This window comes from Meles meles, chromosome 3 (assembly GCF_922984935.1).
Source record: "Meles meles chromosome 3, mMelMel3.1 paternal haplotype, whole genome shotgun sequence".
Lineage (NCBI taxonomy): Eukaryota > Metazoa > Chordata > Mammalia > Carnivora > Mustelidae > Meles > Meles meles.
Genome location: NC_060068.1, coordinates 104,139,636 through 104,161,931, shown reverse-complemented (window position 1 = coordinate 104,161,931; position 22,296 = coordinate 104,139,636). Strand labels below are relative to the sequence as shown.

At 42.4% G+C, this 22,296-nt stretch overlaps 1 protein-coding gene across 9 annotated transcripts in view; it reads left to right on the top strand.

Moving 5' to 3' along the window:
* The window catches only part of RNF14 (ring finger protein 14), a 41,998-nt gene that overhangs the window by 15,328 nt on the left and 4,374 nt on the right, over positions 1-22,296 (top strand). Inside the window, exons 2-9 of one of the 9 annotated variants that reach the window (XM_045999706.1) lie at positions 5,278-5,345; positions 6,522-6,685; positions 10,837-11,012; positions 12,900-13,069; positions 14,116-14,267; positions 17,088-17,615; positions 18,268-18,496; positions 21,066-21,238. In XM_045999706.1, the coding sequence (XP_045855662.1) occupies positions 12,916-13,069; positions 14,116-14,267; positions 17,088-17,615; positions 18,268-18,496; positions 21,066-21,238 (1,236 nt within the window). In that variant the 5' untranslated portion in view covers positions 5,278-5,345; positions 6,522-6,685; positions 10,837-11,012; positions 12,900-12,915. The other 8 variants (XM_045999707.1, XM_045999708.1, XM_045999705.1 and 5 more) reach the window with 8 other exon arrangements.

Below are 22,296 nucleotides of genomic sequence, written 5' to 3'. Positions count from 1 at the left end.
TGGCCCTCACTTGTCCTATCGTGTGCAGTGCACCTAGCAAGACAAGGTGCCCCACAAGTGGCTTGCAGTCTAAGGAGGGAGTGGGGAAAAGGAGGAAGGTGGCCCAGTAGCTCTGTGTTTGGGCGTGATGGTCACGGGCGGCTCCTCACGGAGGGCATTGGGCCAAATCCTGAAGACAGGGAGGAGTTAGCCAGAGGAAGGTGGGTAAGCAAGGGAGAGGCAAAACAGGCAGGGGGAGCAGAGTGGACAAAGGCTGGAGGTGAGTGAGCTGGCTCCTTACAGTATCTTCAGAGGTCTGTGTGGAGAGTGGGAAGGAAGAAGGTAGGCAGGGGAGGTCAGAAGGGGCTGCCAGACCCTCCTGGAAGGCCTGGAGTCCCATGTTTAGGATTTGGACCTTGTCCTACGTACCATGGGGTGCTTTTAAATGGCCCCAAGAAGGAAGATGAGGACAGTAGCTCTATGCCAGGCCTTGTCTCGAGTGCTTTACCTATCCCCTCCTGTGCCTCCCTCGTACACAGGCCATCAGGATAAAGGGTGAGCTAACTGCCCAAGATCACGCAGACTGCACCTCCAGAAAGCCCCTTGGGCTGCACTCTGGAAAATGGATTGGAAGAAAACAGAGGAGGGAGGGGGAGGGCCGTTGGGAGTAATGCAGGGGAGCTTTGGTGCAGAAAACTCTGGTGCTGAGAATGTTTCCAGAATGCCATCTGGTGGCCAAAGGCAGAGAAAAAGGCCCAAAGGTGGAGAGGTGGGTACCTGGAGCTCACACATAGGCACAGCTCTAGACCTGTCCTGCATGGAACACAGTGGAAGGAGCTTACATACAATGACAGTCACTTACCATGAAAAACCTAATGTGACCCCCTGCCCACTGAAGGATTTATGGAACTCACGATTTTACCAGTGTTAACATTTATATTCTCGAAAGGACATTGTCCTATTTATGCTCTGTGTATTTGTTACCTTAACTGTACCATGGTTGCAAAAAATGGACTCCCAGGTCACAAAATAAGAAAGGTTTTTTTTTGTTTTTTTTTTAAGATTTTATTTATTTCTTTGAGAGAGAGAAAGCACACAGGAGGGCTGGGGAGGGGTAGAGGGAGAGGGAGAAGTCTACTTCCCACCAAGCAGGAGCCTGACACAGGGCTCAATCCTAGGACCCTGGGATCATGACCTGAGCCAAAGGCAGATGCTTAACCAGCTAGCCACCCAGGCGCCCTGCGACAAAGTTTGATTCCGCAGACAGTTTTTATGGCTATGGTTTGTTTGTTTTATTCACATTGGGGGCAGAATCCCAAGCCAGCAAATAAGACATGCCAAGGGGCAAATGGAGCTGTCACTGGAGTTTGTCTGGAGAGCCTTTATCCCTCTGAGTTTTGAAAATAAATTTGAAGTTGCACAGGTCCCCTGAAATTGGTTTGGAAAAGCTAAGGATGCCTCCCTCAAGCCTGAAATATTTTTTTAAAGAGGGTAGGAATCAGGGCTGGTGTTTGGAAGTCTGGCTCGCCACCAACCTTGAGGTCATTCACACTTGGGCCCTTGGCTATGGGGCAGTGTTGGGGGATGAAGTGGGAGGTGTGGGGGTGGGTCAGGAGTTTTTTCAAAATGCCTGATGTCCTGAGGATCCTTGAGGGATCAGTCCAGCAAGGTGGGACTCTGACCCTTGGGGGGCTCCCAGGTCCACTGGGTGAAGGCTAGGATCATGCCACACCCTATGAACATGTTGATCAGCTGGCGGCCCACCCTCGGGGCTCCTTGTGAATATGCTGAGCAGCAGTCACAGTCACTGTCACCAAGGCCGCTTGGTGAGGCTCAGAAGCTTCCTCCTCCTTAGGATCGTTCCCATTGGGAGGGTGACAGGAACACCCAAGGTCAGCCTCTTTCTTTGAGCGAGACCTTGTTGAAATTGGAGCCAGTGTGGCCAGGAATCTTGACTGGGAGACTCGGTAGATGGGTCACCTGCTCTTGATGTGACACTTTGTGCTCTTTGTTGGGACAGGTGAAAGTTGTCTACTCCCACACAATAACACCTCTTTCTGGGCCCAGTGTAGGGAAAAAAATGTACTTTATAGTAGAAATCTGCCAAATAATAGAACATTTCAAGAAATGAAAAGGCTTTGTGTCTTGGTTGTCTTGCATTAGAGTGGTAGCTCTCAAAAGGGGACAAATATCAGAATCACTTATCTGAATACCAAGGAAAGGGCAAGAAAATTCCTACTCTTCCCCTTTCCACCCTGCCAAAGAAAATTTCGTAACTGCCAGCTCCCTTAGAAAAGGCTTCCCTTTTCATTTGGGACAGAGTTGGGGAAGTTGGTTTGAAGTTTTTTTCTGGAAAGAGAGGCTTAATTGATCTACATAATAAAAGGAAAATAGGAGAGGGGATCGATGAAGGCTGAGGGGACCATTGAGGGGGTTCATGAGAGAACAGGGTGGGGGGCTGTGAAAGGAAGTATTGTGAACATGAGGACTTGCCAGTGAATCGTTGTGGACTATGGATCTCCTTCATGATTTTCAAGAAAAGTGCAAGAAGAGACTCAGAATTTATTTTGTACTTTAGTAACCATAATCGGACCCCATAAATTCTGAGTTGATAAAGGTTACCCATATGTTTTGTCTTTCTCTCCAACCTCGGAGGGAAAGTGGGCCACTTCTAGCATGTAGATTTTAATTCTCTATGCAGCTGGACACGTGCCCGGTCTCCACCTCAATGTCATTGAGAACCACTGATTTAGAACTTCTTAGAACTACTAGCATCTTTGTAAGGGCCAAAACTCTACAGCCATCAGGATTTCTTACTGAGCACCCTTCTGGTCGCCCCCCTCTCCCTCATGCCTATGTCACTGTTCAGCGAAGGTCTGTGCATAGCCAGTTCTTCCCCCATGTTTCTACAGACTCTTCCTTTGGTTTTCCTTCCTTCTGACTCCCAGGGATGGGCATGTCCCCAGACACTGTCCTCAATCTTCTCTTCTCCATAGGGTTATTAGCCCAGAAATTGTTTGTCAGATGGAGCAAATAAAAATACAAGTGCCAGTTAAATTTGAATTTTAGGTAAACAACGGCAATTTTTTTAGTATATTTTTACCAGACCATCCTACTCAGAAATAATATATACTCTCAACACAAGTTTCTCTTCTGTTTTTCTGTTTTCTTTCCTCCTCTTCCTCCTCCTCTTCCTCCTCTCCTTCTCCTTCTCTTCCTCCTCCTCCTTTTCCTTCTTCTTTAGAATTTTGATTTACACTGTGAGTTTGAAAATCTATCAGCGAACACAAAATTCAAACACATTGACTGGAAGCATCATCTGTACATGAATATTCAGAAGCTGACTGTGTTGATTGGCCTTGTTATGTATTCAGCATTTCTGGGTGACTCCAGGATCGAACTGTTCTCACACTGACAGAACCACCCTTGGGGAAACCTGGCTCACTCTCATTCATTAACTTATTCGGTCATCCAGTCATTTATCTGGCGGAATGTAGCATGTTCTTCTTTATTTACAAGGTCAATTTTTTTTTTCCAAGGGAAGTAGCTGAAGTTGACCCACATTTTCCTTTCCTCTCAACCACTGGTTTGGTTCTTTCTTCACATAGAATCTAATCAACCTAATTCTTGCCTTGCTTCAGAAAGGTTCTTGCAGGAAGGAAAATGAGTCTTCCCATCATTACATAAATTCTCATGGGGCTTCCCTTTATAAGTTTATGACAGCCAGGAGTTGAGCCTGGAGCTCTGAGAGAAACAACCGCACACTGATTTATGATGGCAGCTGCTGCTAAATCTTACCCCTTTTCCTTCTTACAGAGCCGTGTTACCTTGGGGTTACAAAACTCTTTTCCCTGTTATTCAGGGGAATAATAATAAAATGCCAGGTTGCAAGTATAAACATGATCATTCTGTGCCTATTATTGTAAATCACATTTTACCTTGCATCAGAAGCACAGAAAACATTTTATGCTGTCAGCCACCTCAAGCCTCTTTAGGAATCTGTTTTTATATAACCCTGGGATGACCTGAGGTATTGTTGGAGCTGCCTTGACCAGGGAAGCTGGTCACACAGGTGATCCGTTTCTCCTTACACACCCAATTAATCATTTTCCTTAAGCAAAGCGTTAACTTGATCTGAGCATAGCAATGGGGTTAAGGATGTGGGCTCAGGGCTGCAGCTGCTTGGGTCCAAAGCATTTGTGTGACAGTGAAAAGTCACTTCACTTCTCTGTCATCAGTTTCCTTAGTTTTATTTTTTAATTTCTTTGAAAAGATTATATTTATTTGACAGAGAGAGACACAGCGAGAGCAGGAACACAAGCAGAGGGAATGGGAGAAGGGGAAGCAGGCTTCCTGCCAAGCAGGGAGCCTGATGCAGGGCTCGATCCCAGAACCCTGGAATCACGATCTGAGCTAAAGGCAGCCACCCAGGCGCCCCAGTTTCCTTAGTTCTAAAACAGAAATGATAATGATGCTGGTAATTATGTTTTCAGGTTCTGTAAAGTTTGGCATAGTCAATACACAGCATTTAGAGCAAGGCCTGGTATGTGGGTAGCCCTTAAAGGTTTAGTTATTTATAATTGTGCTTTTAAGGTAGTGGTTCCTCATTTGTTTTTGACCCTGAAGCCCCCATTTGAAAGAAAAACCAATGTTTCAGATTCCCATGTGATGATTGGAAACTTTTAGGAGGGGCGTCTGGGTGGCTCAGTGGGCTAAGCCTCTGCTTTCGGCTCAGGTCATGTTCTCAAGGTCCTGAGATCAAGCCCCACATTGGGCTCTCTGTTCAGCAGGGAGCCTGCTTCTCCCTCTCTCTCTGCCTACTTGTGATCTCTCTCTCTCTCTCTCTCTCTCTGTGTGTGTCAAATAAATAAATCTTAAAAAAAAAAAAAAGAAAGAAAGAAACCGTTTAAGATCTACATGGTGAGGGAACACACAATGACAAGATGCTAGTGGGAATCCAGTGATACCCCTATCTTAGAATGGAGCTCACCACCATCCAGACCCATCCCAGAGTTGGGGAAGGGCCTTTCCTTCTACACTGCTACCCATCTGTTGTTAAGGCTTGTTTCAGGGCTGCTCAGGAATGGTAGCCATTGAAGAGGAGACTGTTAACACCGGGCAGGTGGGATGAGCTCAGCAAAGTCTCTGGAGCAAGCACTGGATGCCCAGTGATGGATGGGGATAGGTACAGGCACTGATCAAAGCCTTCTAGTCCCTCCAGTCACCAGCATATTTGGACTCACTCCTGCTTCTCTACTCGATGGTCCAGCCATGCATGAGTCCTGACCTCTGTTCTAGGTCACACATCCCATCCTCTTCTAGCCTGCGGCTCCATCATCTACTGTGCTTGGGGACAGGCGATGGAGGTGAGTCTCTTTCTTTCTCTCTGTATTCTCATTCTCACCTAATCTAAAGTCATAAAATCTAATGCTGACTTCCTTAAGGTTTTCCCCTTTAATTCTTTTTTTTTTTTTTTTTAATTTGAGAGAGAGAGAGCATGAGTTGGGGGAGGGACAGAAGGAGAAGGGGAGGGGTGCCTGGGTGGCTCAGTGGGTTAAGCCTCTGCCTTAGGCTCAGGTCATGATCCCAGAGTCCTGGGATAGAGCCCCGCATCAGGCTTTCTGCTCAGAGGAGAGCCTGCTTCTCCCTCTCTCTCTGCCTACTTGTGATCTCTGTCTGTCAAATAAATAAATAAAATCTTAAAAAAAAAATAGCAGACTCCTTGCCGCATGGAGCCCAACATGGGGCTCGATTCCAGGACTCCAGGATCATGACCTGGGCCGAAGGCAGCCAGGCAGATGCTTAACACACTGAACTACCCAGGCACCCCTCCCCTTTAATTCTTAAGGCAAGAATGATTTTGTTCTCTCTGTATTTCTGCTACAACAAGCCCAATTCTTTTAGAGTCTACAGGAGAGTGTCAAACTTCGGAGGACCTGGTCCTAATCCTGTATTTCCCCACCGTATGACATCAGTCAGATCACTTCACCCATTCGTGCCCCAATTTCCTTAACTATAAAATGGGGAAACAAAATTGCCTCCCTTCTGAGATCCTGGGTATTTAAATGCAATAATGCATGGAGTGCCTGGGTGGCTCAGTCAGTTGAGCATCTGACTCTTGGTTTCAGCTCAGGTCATGAATCTCAAGGTTGTGAGTTCGAGCCCCATGTTGGGCTCTGCTCTCAGTGGGGAGTCTGCTTGAAGATTTCTCTCCATCTGCCCCTCGCCCCACTCACCGGTGCGCATCCATGCTCTCTCTCTCAAATAAAGAAATAAATCTTAAAAAAAAACCCTAAAGGAAGTAAATAAATGAGATAATGCATGGTAATGCTTAGCACAGTGGAAGGCTGGGCACACAGGGAAAGCTCAATTTAAAAAAACTCTACAGGCACATAAAACTGAAGACACAAAAGTCTCTTATTTTTATGGAGTCTAAAACCAAAATTTATTGGAAAACTCTCTTTATCCATTCCTGACCTCAACACTGGACTCTAAATATTTAGTCCACATTATTAACACTGCTTTGACATTCTCTTTTCTAGTCCCACCATCCTGTGACCTCTGGCATGATGTCATGATGTGATGTCATAATTCACCTCCTGCTCCGATTTGTGAGAATTTCCCGAGCTGGTTCTTAGGCTCCCTCCCTTCTTGCATCTGGGAGGTTGCTGGCAGGATTCATGGTCTCACCTGTGAACACTCAGAGGTAAGTTTGCCATATATTTTGCTCTTGGTTTTACTTCCTTGGCCTAACGTGAATAATGATATTAATGAATGGCTTCAGAGACTCTTCCTCCATCTTTGTGTCTGTAAGGAGTATGTTTCTGGTTTGGGTATGATCTGTGACAGTGTAGAAAATTAGGAGTGATTATTTACATCTCAAAAGTTTTCCCTCTGTGGAAGTCAGGTAAGCCCTTCAATGCCCTGATTCACCCACTTGGTTTTTCTTCACTCCTGGGTGCAGGACCAGCTACATAGTTTGTGGAACCCAGTGCAAAATGAAAATGGAGAGCTTCCTGTTGGAAAATTAAGAATTTCAAGATGGCTATAGGAGAGCATTAGACCAAGAGCAGTTTTCAGCTCTCTTGGTTATACACCCAGGAGTAGAATTGCTGTGTCTTACTGCAACTCTATGTTTAACTTTTTGAGGAACTGTCAAACTGTGTTCAGAGCAGCTACACCATTTTATGTTCCCAGAAATGTATGAGTGTTCCAATTTCTCTCAGTCTCATCAATACTTGTTATTATCTGTCTTTTTATTACAGCCATCTTAGTGAGGGTGGTTTCTCCTTGTGGTTTTAATGTGCTTTCCCCTGATGGCTAATGATGTTGAGTGTCTTTTCACGTGCTTCTGGACCATTTGTATATCTTCTTTGGAGAAATGTCTATTCAGAGCCTTTGCCCATGCTACAACATGGCTAAAACTTAAAAACATTTTAAGTTGGTGTTTTTTGTCTTTTTTATTGTTGAGTTACAGGAATTCTTTATATATCCTGAATATTAGATAAATGATTTGCAAATATTCCTATTCTGTAAGTTGTCTTTTCACTTTCTTGATAGTGCATTTGAAGCACAAACGTTTTGAATTGTGTTGAGTTCAATTTATCTATTTCTTTTTATTTTGCTTGTGCTTTTGGTTTCTTATCTAAGAAACTGTTGCCTAATCCAAATTCATGAAGATTTACTCCCACATTTTCTTCTAAGAGTTTAACAGTTTTAGCTCTTACATTTAGGTCTTTGATCCATTTTGAGTTAATTTATACATACGATGTAGGGTAGAGGGCATGCAATTTTAATTCCCGCTCTGCCTCTCAATAATCATGTACCCTTTGGCAAATTCCTGAAGTCCCTACGTTTCAATTTCCTCATTAATAAAGTGGAAATAACAAACAGTACCTAAAATCTTAAAGGTTACGGTGAAGATAAAGAGAAAATGTACATAAAGCACTTAGCAAAGTCCTTGAAGCATCCTAACCGCTCCATAAACGTGGTAGTTATTACTGTTATAATATGAACAATGGGTAAATGCTTTCATAGAGGAGGTACCATAAAGATGGGCAGCATCTCTGAGAAAGAAATTGATATGTGGGAGGCTTGCTTAGTCTACCTGAAGGAGCAGGTGTGGGATTGTTAACCGGAGTGTCTGTTTTGGATAGACCACTGCCTTTCGTTCACCTCTTGGGACTGGCAAAAATTTTAATTCCCGGGCTCATCCCAGAACTACGGCAAGGAGCCCCCGGGGCACAAAATCTGCATATATATCAACTTGTCCAGAAGCACACTTAATTTCCAGGCGGGGGTACGGAGGTGGTGACGCAGATTGCGCCGGCAGCGCCGCCTGTAGCCTTCAGGGGGCGGCCGAGGGCCCGGGGCGGTCACGGCGGCTGCGCAAAGCCCTCCCCTCGCCGGGCCGCCCCAGACGGATCTGCCGGGCTCAGCTGACAGCTCCAAACACGGAAGAGGCGGTGCAGAGCGCAGGTTGAGCCGGGCAACCGTAGGCCGGCGCGGCGGTGGTGGTGAGGAGACCAGGGCTAGGGCGGAGGGCGGAACTTTCGGGCCCGGAACGGCGGAGTGGCCGGAAGGTACGGTGTGGACCGCGCTCCGGGCGCGTGAGGCCGAGGAGAGCGGCCGGGCCGGGACTGCACAGTGGGCCCGAGCCCCCGAAATCCCGAACGGGGCGTCCCCAGCGGGGGCCGGCTGACATCCCACCCACCCCCGGGCGCTCCGAGGAGGTAGGGGAAGGTCGAGGCCCTGCTGGTTGGGGACGCCTGGGGCCGGCTCCCACCTCCCACGTTCGTACAGCGCCCACTGTGTCCAAGGGCTAGGGCCGGTGGCGAGGCTGGGGCTTGCTCCCTGGTTGTACGTGAGTCGCACAGACAACGACTCAGCACGCCGGGTGGTCCCTTGGCGGCGTACTGATTGCTGAGCCAGGGCTGACCCTAGATCTGCAGTTTGCCGGTGTGGCCTGGGAGAATGAGTAGGATTTTCCCAGGCCAAAGGGAAACCCGGCGGAGGAGGGCTTCCCTCCATGGTGTAGCGGTCTCCCGTTTGCCAAGGCTAATATTAAACTTGATGTCCATCTCTTATCTGATGGCGCCGGGGTTTATTCTAGTTCCTGGGTTCCAGATGAAGAAACAGAGTGGTCTGAACCCAGATTTAGTTATCTACTAGCGGTGTGACCTTGGGCCCGGAAGGGACTTAAAACGGTCACTTTTCTTGTTTGTGTAATGGAAGCAGTAAGAGGACTTGTTTCATGGAGTTGTGGGAATCTAATAGGAGGTAGTGCATTTAAAGGGCTTACCACAATGCCTGATACACGCTTAAGAGCCCAGTAAGTGTTACTTTTCTGGTGTTATTGTGAATCCTGCTATTAGTGGGATGTGACAGAGCGGTCACTGAACCTTAAGGTTCTGGTCCCCAGTTTCACCACACTGCATCTCACACCCATTCAGTTACACTTTTTTCCCCAGTGCCAGATACAGGGCACTACTAGATGGCAGAGGACAACACAGAGATGGAAAAGATCTGATATTTGCCCTTAAGGAGCTAATGCAGTCTGTTGATACAAGTTCAGAAACTGCTATAGTGCCAAGGGTTGATGTGGTAAGGTGGGAAAGTTATAGTAAAAAAATGTTGGCTCGATCTTTAAAGACTTGACATGTAAGTGGAACATTTTTACATAGAATAGGGACTTTGGACGTGGCTCTTGAAAGCTGAGTGGATAAAATGAAACTGTGGGTCTGCCTTGTGAGTTAAGGGACTGCGACCGGGTGGCAGCTTTAGACGGTGGGGTCTGGTGGGATAGGTTATGAGGAGCTGTTTACCGGGACCACTGTTTGGAGTAGAACTTCTCAATCCTAGTTGCACTTAAGAATCATCTGGAGAGGTTGGATAACTACTAGTGCTGATTTAATTGCTGTAGAATATGGCCTGGGTATTGAGAGAACACAGTTCTCCAGGTGATTCTAATGTGTGGACAAGATGGAGAACACTAACCTAAAACCAGAATCATTATAAATTCATCTTTCACCTCATTTATAAGTGTTCAAACAGAAACGTAATTATGTTATCACCACACACTATGTCTGGTAAAATTGTTTAAGATTAAATAAGGTAATGTGAAAGGACCTAATACAGAATACATAAGGTGCTCAATAAATGTAAATTGATTCTGAATTTCATTCTTATTTGGGAGTCACATATGAGAATCTGGTTTAAAAATTACTGCTTCATATAATATTTTTGCACATAACTTCATGGTGTTCTTAGGTTTCTCTGTAACCACCCTTTCCTTCCCCCTTACTCCTAGTTAAGAAGTCTGGCTCTAAAACTTCCAGAATTGAACTTAAAAGTGTGTATGTGTGTGTGTGCATGTGCACGCTTTTGTTGTTTTGTTTTAAATATCTTGCTGTCATGGTTAAATTGACCTAATGTTCAGTGTCCCTAGCAGGAGTGATTCATTAGTGAGTGAGAGGAAAAACTGGAGGGGGATAGGAAATGAAGAAAGAGGAGAAGCTGAAGAGGAAAGAAGAAACAAAAACAAAAACAAACCCAAGAAGATGTTTAGATGCTTGTTATGGGACTTAGTGTGCTCCTGTCACATATGACCTTGGTATTCCACCTTGGCTCCTCCCAGGGCTGAAGGCAGTCAGATAAGGCTTGTCTCCTCGCTGGGGACATGCAAATACCCCTTTAACTACGTGGCTCAGTTAGGCTCTCCTAGAGAAAGTAATATGCAGCTGTAGATTGGCATCGACTGTGTTAGGATGTGTTTGACTTAAATGGTAATAACAGAAATTCAGAATTTAAATTTGGAGAGTGTCTTAACACCATCTTTTGTATTTTTTTTTTCTGCAGATGGCAGGATTTCTATAGTATATCTAGTATGAGTTCCAGATCTTGGCCTTTTATCCAACTTCAACAGTCTCATCTCCGCCTTCTGGAGGATAAATGGGATTTGCATAAATTCCAAATTCTGAACTGAAAAACAGACTACATTGCTAATATCCTTTTCTTCTTGTTGTTATCAACAGGTACCAACTCACCTCAACTGGAACATGTCACTGTATTGTTTGGGGTAGGGATGCTGCTTAAGCAGAACCGAGATCATCTTCTGACAAAAAAAATTTTTTTGAAAACAGAGTCATTTTAAATGAACTTGTTCAGGTTTTGTAGTGTTACTTTTTATAATGTCCTAACTTTTCAGTTGTGTACATTTCAATTAAAATTTTTTTTTTAGTTGAGAGGGAGCATATTTGCAAATCCAGTTATAGTCCAACATTTTAATTGATGGAATGCTAATTTTCTATTGTTGCCTTAATAAGGTAATTTCCTTAGATTCTCATTACACATTTTTCCACATATATATTACCTGAAATTGTGGTGCATCTTTCAGTTGATGCACTTAAGCCTCGATTTTACATTGTAATTGCAGTGTATTTTCATTCTTAGTTTTGCCTAAAATAATGGTGAATCATAATTGTTGTGAGTGTTGTACTTGAAAAATTTAATGTTCCTTTGCTGGCCTCTAAGTTATCTAACCTCTCTGTAACGTTCTCTAGAGCAGGGTGTTCTCAACTGGGAGCAGTCCCTCTGCTGCACCCCTGGGGGGGCATATTTGGCTATTTTGAGGGGGAGGCACGCTCTTGGCATCTAATAGGTTGAAGCCAGGGATGTTGGTACATCCTGTAGGGCACAGGACAGCCTCCCACCACAAAGAATTACTTGCTCCAAAGTGTCAGTAGTACTGAGGTTGAGAAAACCTGCCCTAGAGATTTCTGTGCATTTAAAAAATTTATTGATTTTTAGGAAGTGTATCACATATACTTTAGTCTTTCTGTGAGCAAGGCACTTTGCTTGTTTTGGGTGACAAGTCAAAATAATTTGTGATTTGTTCTTTTTTTTTTTTTTTTTAAGATTTATTTTAGAGAGAGAGAGAGAGCTTGAGCAGGAGGGGCAGAGGGTGAGGGAGGGAGAAACTCAAGCTGACTCCATGCTGACGTTGGACCTGCTGCAGGGCTCAGTCCCACAATCTTGGGATCACTTCCTGACCCGAAATGAAGAATCAGAAGCTTAACCGACTGTGCCACCCAGGTGCTGCCCTAATGATTTGTCCTTTTTAAAAAATTTTTTTTAAATCATGCTTTTTCCCCCATAAATCAGTGATACTTATAACTGATGAAGTCAGCAATTAGAAGCACCACAACTGGGGCGCCTGGGTGCCTCAGTGGGTTAAGCCTCTGCCTTCGGCTTAGGTCATGATCCCAGGGTGCTGGGATTGAGCCCCACATCAGGCTTTCTGCTCAGCAGGGAGCCTGCTTCTCCCTCTCTATCTGCCTGCCTCTCTGCCTACTTCTGCCTACTTGTGGTTTCCCTCTCTGTCAAATAAATAAATAAATAATCTTAAAAAAAACAAAACAAAACAAAACAGAAGCACCACAACCATCATTTTTGAAAAGCTGTTACTATTGAGGCGTCTGGGTGGCTCAGTCGTTAAGTGGCTGCCCTCAGCTCTGGTCATGATCCCAAAGGGTTCTGGGATCGAGCCCCGCATCGGGCTACCTGCTCAGCAGGGAACTTGCTTCTCCCTCTCCCACTCCCCCTGTTTGTGTTCCCTTTCTCGCTGTGCCTCTCTCTGTCAAATAACTAAATAAAATCTCAGGTGCTCGCTTCGGCAGCACATATACTAAATAAAATCTCAGAAAAAAATATATACTGTTTAAAAAACAAAAGCTGTTACTATTGCAAAGCTACTAGGATATTAGATATCTCTTATCATTTCTAGTTGAGCGGAAAAGTGAGAATATTGATTCTTTGCAGTTGTTTGTGAGGAACTTTACTTTTTTTTCCTTTGGTGCCACTAGACTTTTCCAGACTCTGTACCTTTTCTATTCGTAACTAATTGGAATAATTATCTTCAGCTTCTCAGAAAATTAAATGTCGTCAGAAGATCGAGAAGCTCAGGAGGATGAATTGCTGGCCCTGGCGAGTATTTATGATGGAGATGAATTTAGAAAAGCAGAGTCTGTCCAAGGTGGAGAAACCAGGATCTATTTGGACTTGCCACAAAATTTCAAGATATTTGTGAGCGGTTAGTTAATAATATTCTCTTAAACAGATTTTTCTAAATAAAGGTTATTCTCAATTTCTTAGTGTACCCTAAATTATTTGCCATCTTGTGTTTATAGGCATTAGTAGTAGATGATAGTATTACAGTTTGAACGCATGTTTCTCTTTTAATTGAAAATTGGACAGAGGGTAAATAGTTCTCAATTTGATTCACCTTTTGACCACTGAATTGGGATATTATCCTACATACTTCGTGTGTTCTAATCTTCTAGCTAGCAGTTTATCAGCTATGAGTCATTGGCTGTTAAATAGGGATAATAAAAGAGAAAATGACATAATGTATGTGAAAATGCTTGGAAAGCTTTAAAGTACCGTGGTGGTTGTTAATATTATTTGGTTTCCAGAATCATTTCAACTACCATAAACCTGTGACATATGCTGTTACTCTGACCTTTTGCTTCAGAAAAAAACAAAAAACTGCTGCTTTTGATAGAAACGTTCACAGAAGACTTTGGTGCACACTTTCTCAAAAAGTTTCTACTATAAAGGCATTGAGTAAAGAAAGTAAGTGTGATAATTTAAAATGAAACTTTGATTGTGAGAGTGTTGTGTGCTGTATCTTGCCCTCGAGCCTGAGATCATTGTATTGGCACAAATTCTCCCAGCTATGATTCATGGATAGTTGGCATGTGCTGCTCTAAGTAGGTCATGGCTCTTAATAGAAATAAACATCCTTTTCTCTAGATGGTGTCTGTAATCATCTACTGTAAAACAACAATGAAAGAAAACTTTGGATATTACTTGCTTTCAGTTAGTGTTAGGAATTTGTACTCAAAAGTGTATGTGATAGTAAGTTATGTGCCTTCATTAGAAATTTCACGATGCTTAGTAGATTTCTCAAGGGCTTACAAGATTTTTTTTTAAGGTGGTGGCTACGATCGAAAGTGCTTTGGGGGAGGGTCTTTATCCCCTCAACTAAAGCATTAGTCTTTCTTGAGCACCGCTCAACAGTGATGGACACTCAAGTGTTGACCAACTGATTCTTTCTAATCTTTGTTTTTGGTTCAGGCAATTCAAATGAGTGTCTCCAGAATGGTGGCTTTGAATACACCATTTGCTTTCTGCCTCCACTTGTGCTGAACTTTGAACTGCCACCAGATTATCCATCCTCCTCCCCACCTTCATTCACACTTAGTGGCAAATGGCTGTCACCAACTCAGGTTAGACCCAAAACTTAATTTCTCCTATCCATTTTTAGAAACTGAAAAAATCATCTTTAATTGAAGACTGCCTTGATGATCTTGATTCAGTGCACGAAGAACAAATGGCTTTGATTTTGTAATTTTTTTCCCTTGGCTTCATGAATCCTAATGTTAATAAATTGAAAATGTTGGGTATTTTAGAAAGGAATGGCAATGATTAGGATGACTAATCATTTTGAATTGCAGTAATAATAATTTTTAATCAAGTATATATATTTTTTTTCTGTATCTTGCTATTTACCCATTTAATCTGCATTGTAATAGAGACAATAAGGTCCTCCTCATTTTCCTTAGATGTTGGTATTACTTTTTTTTCTTAGTGTCTTATCCAGTCCTTAAATAAAAGATTTAACTGTAATTAGGAGGACTAAAATTGAGCTGATGTACTTAAAATAAACACATTTCCTAAGTAAACATAGTAAGTGCTTTTATTTTTAGAGATCTGTGTATTAATAACAAATAATTGTTGACTGGTCTGCCATGGATATAAATGCACGCAAATAGAAATGTGTATGATTCCTACATCTCCTCCCTCATGAACCTCGTATTGTGAAATCTTCATTTCCTCCGGCTTACATATCCTTTTCTAGTAACAACCTTGGCTCTTGATTGAGATGTAAATATGACTTGAAGCTAATATAAAGTACTCTGGATAGATAATGGATCAACAGCAGCTACTTTTCTAGAAGTCGTGATGAAGATTGATAGGCTGATGTGTATTGAGACAAAAGCTGTCAGAATTACTTGACCTCAAGGAATAGCTTGTCAGTTTCTCCCTTTTGATCCATGGAGTTTTCATTCCACCCCACAGACCAGTCTAATCTTTCAGATGAGAGTGCTTTTGTAAAATTGAGCTTATGATTTAAAAACAATTTTAAAAAGGGTAATACATGTCGAATAAAAAAGGGATATTACCTAACATCCTGATATCTGTGCCAGAGGCAATATATGCAAGACAGTGGATAATTTGCCCAAGAATATCAAGACTGTTTGACATTTAGATCACAAGAGAGTTGACTGAATTCTTTAGATATTGATAATCTCATTCTTCCAGAGAGCTCATGATACTTCATATCCATGCATGTGTGCACATGCATACACACAGGTAGGAAACAAGGACAGATTCAGTGAGTGTGTGGTTGCAGTTTCAGATTCCAGCCAAGTAGCATCTACTTTTTCTGCTGGCTTTTGGGAATGTGGGGAGAGGAGAGTTGTTCATTATTTAATGTGTTACAGCTGAAATTACAACAGGATTCTCTATCAAATAAATTCTTGTGCATATGATTGATGTTTTAATTGGCCTCATATCCCTTCTTTGTTCAATTCTTGTTGTTTGCTGGGCCCTGATTCCTTGTGATAGTGAATCTCACCTGTTGATAGAGAAGTTGACACATGGTCCTGGCTTCCCCTGGATTGGTTGGTACAGAGAAGGGAAGGGAATTTAGCCTCATAGTATTTTCCATTATGCTTCTCCCACTATATATACAAAAACACAGTCTCTCTTACTCTTTCCCTCTTTCAGTTCCCCCCACCTCACATTTATGTGCATCCCAGCTGCCTCTTTTGAGAGGGGCTCGAAAAGAAAAGAGGATGGAGGAGAATGTCTTCTTCATTGGACTTGGTGGCTCAAATAGCACTCAGAGCTCCACTTCTAGTATTTATTACATTTTACACATTTCAGCAGGTTTCTCAGAAGTATGATTGATCTTAGAAGCATATTCATGTAAATGTGAAAAAGCATTTTGCATGGTATTTAACATCATAAGTTTTCAAGTTCAGGAAGTGTTTATGTTTGTGCCTATGGAGGATTTAGTGAATGGCATCACATAGAACAAGGAATAGAAAATGTGGTCCTTTTTCACTTGTTATTTAAATTTACACAATTTGTCTGCATCTGGAAGGCTTATTTTTTGTGTTTGGCTAAAAAGAAAAGCTGCTTATAATTCCTGAGCTCTACTTACTAATATTCTACATTTCTAATGGAAAATCCTCTTATATTTCCCTTTCAGATTGAACAAACCACCTTAAAGAGGAAAAGTCAAAGTAGTTTAAACTTTGGTTGCTTAGCTTAGGAAGTGTGAAACCACGTTGAGGGCTTATAATCATGTCCAGGTTCCATATCAGTCTGTCTCCCTCCATTAATTAGAATCTCGTGTAAGCCCAGATTGCTTAGTTAAAACCGGCTTATAAACCTGACTAACGAGGCTTCTGAGGTTGGATTCTGTTAGTGATTCTTTCCCATGAGTTGACTTTTTGATGGGACTGAAAAAGTTAGAATTAATAACTTGGATGATATTTTTAAACTGCTCTCCTTCTAACCATTATGCAGGGTACCTACAGGACAAGGACCCCAAAGAAATAGAAGTAGCGCCTTTTAGAGTTCCATCTCTTTCTCCTACATGAGATAGGTAGCAATACTAAAACAACAAATACAGACAAGATCCTCCGTTTCAGTGGCTCATACGGGGGCGCCTGGGTGGCTCAGTGGATTAAGCCGCTGCCTTCGGCTCAGGTCATGATCTCAGGGTCCTGGGATCGAGTCCCACATCAGTGGCTCATACGTAAACCTATAGTCTCGTTTTCGGCTTACTTCTTTTAGCTTCTGACTATGTGTTCTGCTGTGACTCACGTTGTTGAATAGTGTAAGAAGTGCTCCACTAAGATCATGTTAGGAATTGTAAGGGCTTAACTCAGAAGTTAAAAAGATTTCAAGAGAAATAAGGAGTTGACCGTATCATCTTCCCACACTCACCAGCACCCTCCTGTGCTCTCTCCTAGCTCTCTGCTCTCTGCAAGCACTTAGACAACCTGTGGGAAGAACACCGTGGCAGCGTGGTCCTGTTTGCTTGGATGCAGTTTCTTAAGGAAGAGACGCTAGCATACTTGAATATTGTCTCTCCTTTTGAGCTCAAGATGGGTTCTCAGAAAAAGGTGCAGAGAAGGACGGCTCAGGCCTCTCCCAGCATGGAGCTAGAGTTTGGAGGAGCTGCTGGATCAGATGCAGAGCAAGAGGAGGCTGTGGATGAGAGAGCCGTGCAGGATGTGGAATCCTTGTCAAGTCTCATCCAGGAAATCTTGGACTTTGATCAAGCTCAGCAGATAAAATGCTTTAACAGTAAATTGTTCCTGTGCAATATCTGTTTCTGTGAGAAGCTGGGGAGTGAATGCATGTACTTCTTGGAATGTAGGCATGTGTACTGCAAAGCCTGTCTAAAGGACTACTTTGAAATTCAGATCAGAGATGGCCAAGTTCAGTGCCTCAACTGCCCAGAACCCAAGTGCCCTTCCGTGGCTACTCCTGGTCAGGTAATCCTCTACTCTGCTGAGAGCTGCCTCCTGATTCTCTTTCACCAAGGGGGGCATCTTCTCAGGAACTTCCTTGTTGGGGCTCCTCCAGGCAGGCTGAGGCCTTGGTGCCAGGTGCAGGTTGTTTCAATGTATCTGTCAAGAATGCCTCGATCTTACTCAACTTACTCAGCTGTTGAAGTGAATGTAAACGCTTCCTCTGCTGGCCTGGGCTAGTTCTTGGCAGGGATGAGTGTCAGAAAAGTAATTATAAAGCATTTTGGTGATTTACTTTATCTGCTGGGATCCCATCAACCTTGCATAATCACTAGTCTCCCTCTGTGTGAGGTTGAGATCCGAAGGGCAATTCCTTGGCATGGTTAACAGAGTCAGGGATAGCATCCTTGCTCTGAACTTTTTTTTTTTTAATCAACTTTATTAACCCATAAATGTACCCATTTAAAGTTTACAGTTTACTTAGCTTTGACACATGTGTAAACCCATGTAGCCCGCATCTCAGTCAAGGTATAGACTTGGCCACATTCGGTTTGATTTTGAAGTAAGAGAGTTTGAGTTCGTGTGCGTCTAGTTAGCACCAGCATTTTAAGGATCGCCTCAGAATCAGAACTGGTTGGGAAATCCTCACATTTATGTATTTTCTATTTCCCTTCAGGTCAAAGAGCTGGTGGAAACAGAGTTATTTGCCCGTTACGACCGTCTTCTCCTCCAGTCCACCTTGGACCTGATGGCGGATGTGGTGTACTGCCCCCGCCCATGCTGCCAGCTGCCTGTGATGCAGGAGCCTGGCTGCACCATGGGCATCTGCTCCAGTTGCAATTTTGCCTTCTGTACCTTGTGCAGATTGACTTACCACGGGGTCTCTCCATGTAAGGTGACTGCAGGTGAGTTGTAACTTTGAACGCAATACTCCTGTCCTCTGCACGCACATACACGTGTACACACACACACACACCCCACCCCAAGAAAAAGCTTAAACACTTACACACACACTGCCCCAAGAAAAATCTTAAACACTTGAATCGTGGGATTTGGAAGTGTTCATCTAACAGATACTTTTTTGTTTCAGTTACTATCCTAGGCTCTGGAGATACCGGAGTGACCAAATACCCTCATGGAACTTAAATTTTAATGGTGGAGACAGGCAAACAAAATAACAAGATTAGATGGTCATAAGAGCTATGGAGGAAAAAAAAGTGGGGACAGGATATGAAATGTTGTGATGGGGAAGTGGCTTAGGATTTTACTTAGGGAAGTAAAGGGGGAAGACCCCAGTGGTAAAGTGGTTTCAATAAAGACATGGAGGAACTAAGGAAACAAGGCATGGAGATAGCTTGGGGTGGGGGTGGGGACATGACAAAGAAGGAATGGCACGGTAATTTCTATCTAGGAACCTGGGATAATGCTGCTCCTACTTGGCCAGTGCAGACCATCTTAGCTGTCACTCTTGTTTCCATGGCACGTATGCCTGATTTGTCATCAAGTTCTTTATCATTGGGTCAAGGAAAGCCTCAGGATCTTCCTTCACCCTCAGGGCTTCAGAAAGCCACCCTTTATTGAAGCAGGCACAGGAGGTGAAATCTGTTCATACCTCTGATCTAAATAAGGATTGAGAAATCAGGCCTCTGACCTCAGTTTAACTGGACTTTGATAGCTTAGTCTTCTTACACTAACGGGGTAATGATAATAGCTATTTCATAGGGTTGTTTTAAGGTTCAAATAAACTATCTAGTGCTTACTCGGAGCTCCATATCCTTGTTACACTGATTTGTGACAAGATAAATAAAGAAATGGAGAGACAGGGCTAGAAAGTTGCAGCGATTTCACAGTAATTTTATGTGTGAACTAATGAAAATTTAAGCTTATGTTTCTTGTCTTTTTATAATTTTTCTAATAATTCATTTGATTGTATTTTGCAAAAGTTTTGGTCTTTGACAGAGTGGAAAAAACTGGTCCTTCACCATGGATAGTTTGAGAACAAAGGGCTAATCTATGGAAAATGCAAAATGGTAACCGTTAATACCATTATTACGATGGTTGCTAATTGTTCCCATTAGCAGAGTGTTATTACCTCCAAAAAAGTGACCCTAAGAGGAGAACAACTAGATTCTTCCAGTTGCGTAGAGCAGAGTCTTGTAGTGGGTATGGGCAGATGGGATGGAGAATTCACCAGAGGAAAATAGAAGTCTGTGCTTCAGACTTCTGTAACTTTATCCTTGAGAAGCTGAAGTACGTCTCACGTGTTTCATAGCATTTATGGAAGAAATCAAAGAAGCTTGGGGGCTTCAGCAAAATTAAGACTTGCTTTCTATATCTATATCTGTATATATATGTACATATTAAATACTATATAAAGTATATGAAATACTAACAGTTATTTTGAGAACGCTAGAGCAGTAATCTTTGTCCTTAAGAAATCTGGAGACACAAACATGCTTTGAATTTTTAGAGCGATAAAAGTGACAGGATAAAAAGGTACGTGTCTGCTCCATCAAGTAGAAGTGATGGAACCATGGGAGTGCACCGTGCAAAGAAATCTTCCGCAGAAGATCCGCAGCGTAAAAAGGAAGTCAGACATCTAAGTAATACAAGGAGAGTAAACTAATAAAATAACTAGGAGAGTGTTGAGGTCTTCAATTAATGGTGTTGAAAAATTAAGGTGACAGAGTATGAACAAAAGCCTCTGTCTACAAGTAAAGCCCTTGAGAATGGCTGCCCTTTCCGTCTGAGTTAAGCAATGGAACAGTGCTGTGAGATTGAAGAATATCAGGGGAAAGGTTGACAGGAGGAACTTGGCAGTACCTGTGGGTGGCAAATTTTAGTCACTGACATTTTTTTTTTTATCTACAGAACTGAACAGTCTTTGCTCTTGAGCCAAAGATGCTTTTGTTTATTTGGTAGGGCTTGTTATTGTCATATGATGAATGATGCTGACTTTGTGGAGAATCAGTGTCTCTTTCCACCTTCGTGTCTTTTAGCTAAGTCAGTCTTAAACTGTGTGCTACTAGTTGCACAAACGTGCCAATATTAATAAGTCAGAACCAACAAAAAAGATGACCTCTTATTCTGATACCTAGCTTCTCTAGCTGGAGCGTTCTTTTATGTTCTTTGTCATTTGTACACGTGTCATTTTTACCTACTTACAACCTAAATAGTCCTTCTGGATTCTGTAATGAGTGTTTTAATTGAGTTGTAACCATCTCATAAGTTTTTAATAACTAAATATTATGCCACTAAGTGGCTCTTTCCCATGTGGTTATTCCTTTGGACATTTAATTTGTTTGCCATTGTTATATGCATCTCCATGCATATAACTGTACTTTGGATTATTTTCTCATGATTAAAGTTCCAGTAATAGCTTACTGAATAATCAAGGGTTATGACCATTTTTTAATGGTTTTTAGTCAGCTTTGCATAGTTGTATAAAAGTTAATTTTCCATTTCACTTTCCAGAGAAATTAATGGACTTGCGAAATGAGTACCTGCAAGCAGATGAGGCCAATAAAAGATTTTTGGAACAGAGGTATGGTAAGAGGGTGATTCAGAAGGCTCTGGAAGAGATGGAAAGTAAGGAATGGCTAGAAAAGAACTCAAAGAGCTGCCCGTGCTGTGGGACTCCCATAGAGGTAAAACTTTGGGCCAGACTTGGCAGACACACTTGTTAATGAGCTTGTTAATGAGCTTGTTATGATTGCCTTAAGAAGCCTATTAATTTTATGACTAAGAAAACCCATTTATTAAACCTACTTACTTGTAAAATGCAAATTCACTACCAAATATTGTTATTGATCTTAAATGTAGGTAAACTTACCTTTTTAAAATGCTTTCATAGAGTGATAATTGTTCTCACATTGTATCCATAGCAAAATTGAGTGGGTTATGAGGAAGGCCTAGTAGAGCTACAATTAACTCTTTTTTTTTTTTTTTTTTTTTTTAAGATTTTATTTATTTATTTATTTGACAGAGAGAGAGATCACAAGTAGGCAGAGACGCAGGCAGAGAGAGGCAGAGAGAGAGGCAGAGAGAGGAGGAAGCAGGCTCCCCGCGGAGCAGAGAGCCCGATGCGGGGCTCGATCCCAGGACCTTGAGATCATGACCCGAGCCGAAGGCAGCGGCTTAATCCACTGAGCCACCCAGGCGCCCCGAGCTACAATTAACTCTTAATTCATTTACATGATTTAAAAAAAAATCAAGCCTGACTTCTTAGAACTGTTCATCCTGGAATTTAACACACCTGCTTAAGAAGTATAAATTTAGGAAATGCAGACATTTTCCTATTAATCTGAGCCAAAATAGATATTTTAAATCTATTGATTCTTGACAAAATCGTAATATGTTTGAAAGTCGGAATTTATCCTTGGTTTTGATTTTCCTATTACAGTCCATTGTATCTGAACTGGACCTGGTGGTTATTCCCCAGTTACTCTGTCAAAGAAACTGGCATTCTGTTTAACTACATCAGACATGTTTCAACCCCATGTTACAGTGAAGTTCTTGATACTAAGTGTTTACCTAGATTTGTGTAAAAAGTTTAAAGTCACACATACTAAATCCAAATATTTTAATAGTAGTTTACACGTTCAGCTTATAATATACATGTTTGGTTTGTGTCTACTGTTTATCAGAAAAGAATTGGGGGAAATATCTAGTTGTAATTTGCTAAATATTTATAAATTTATAATAG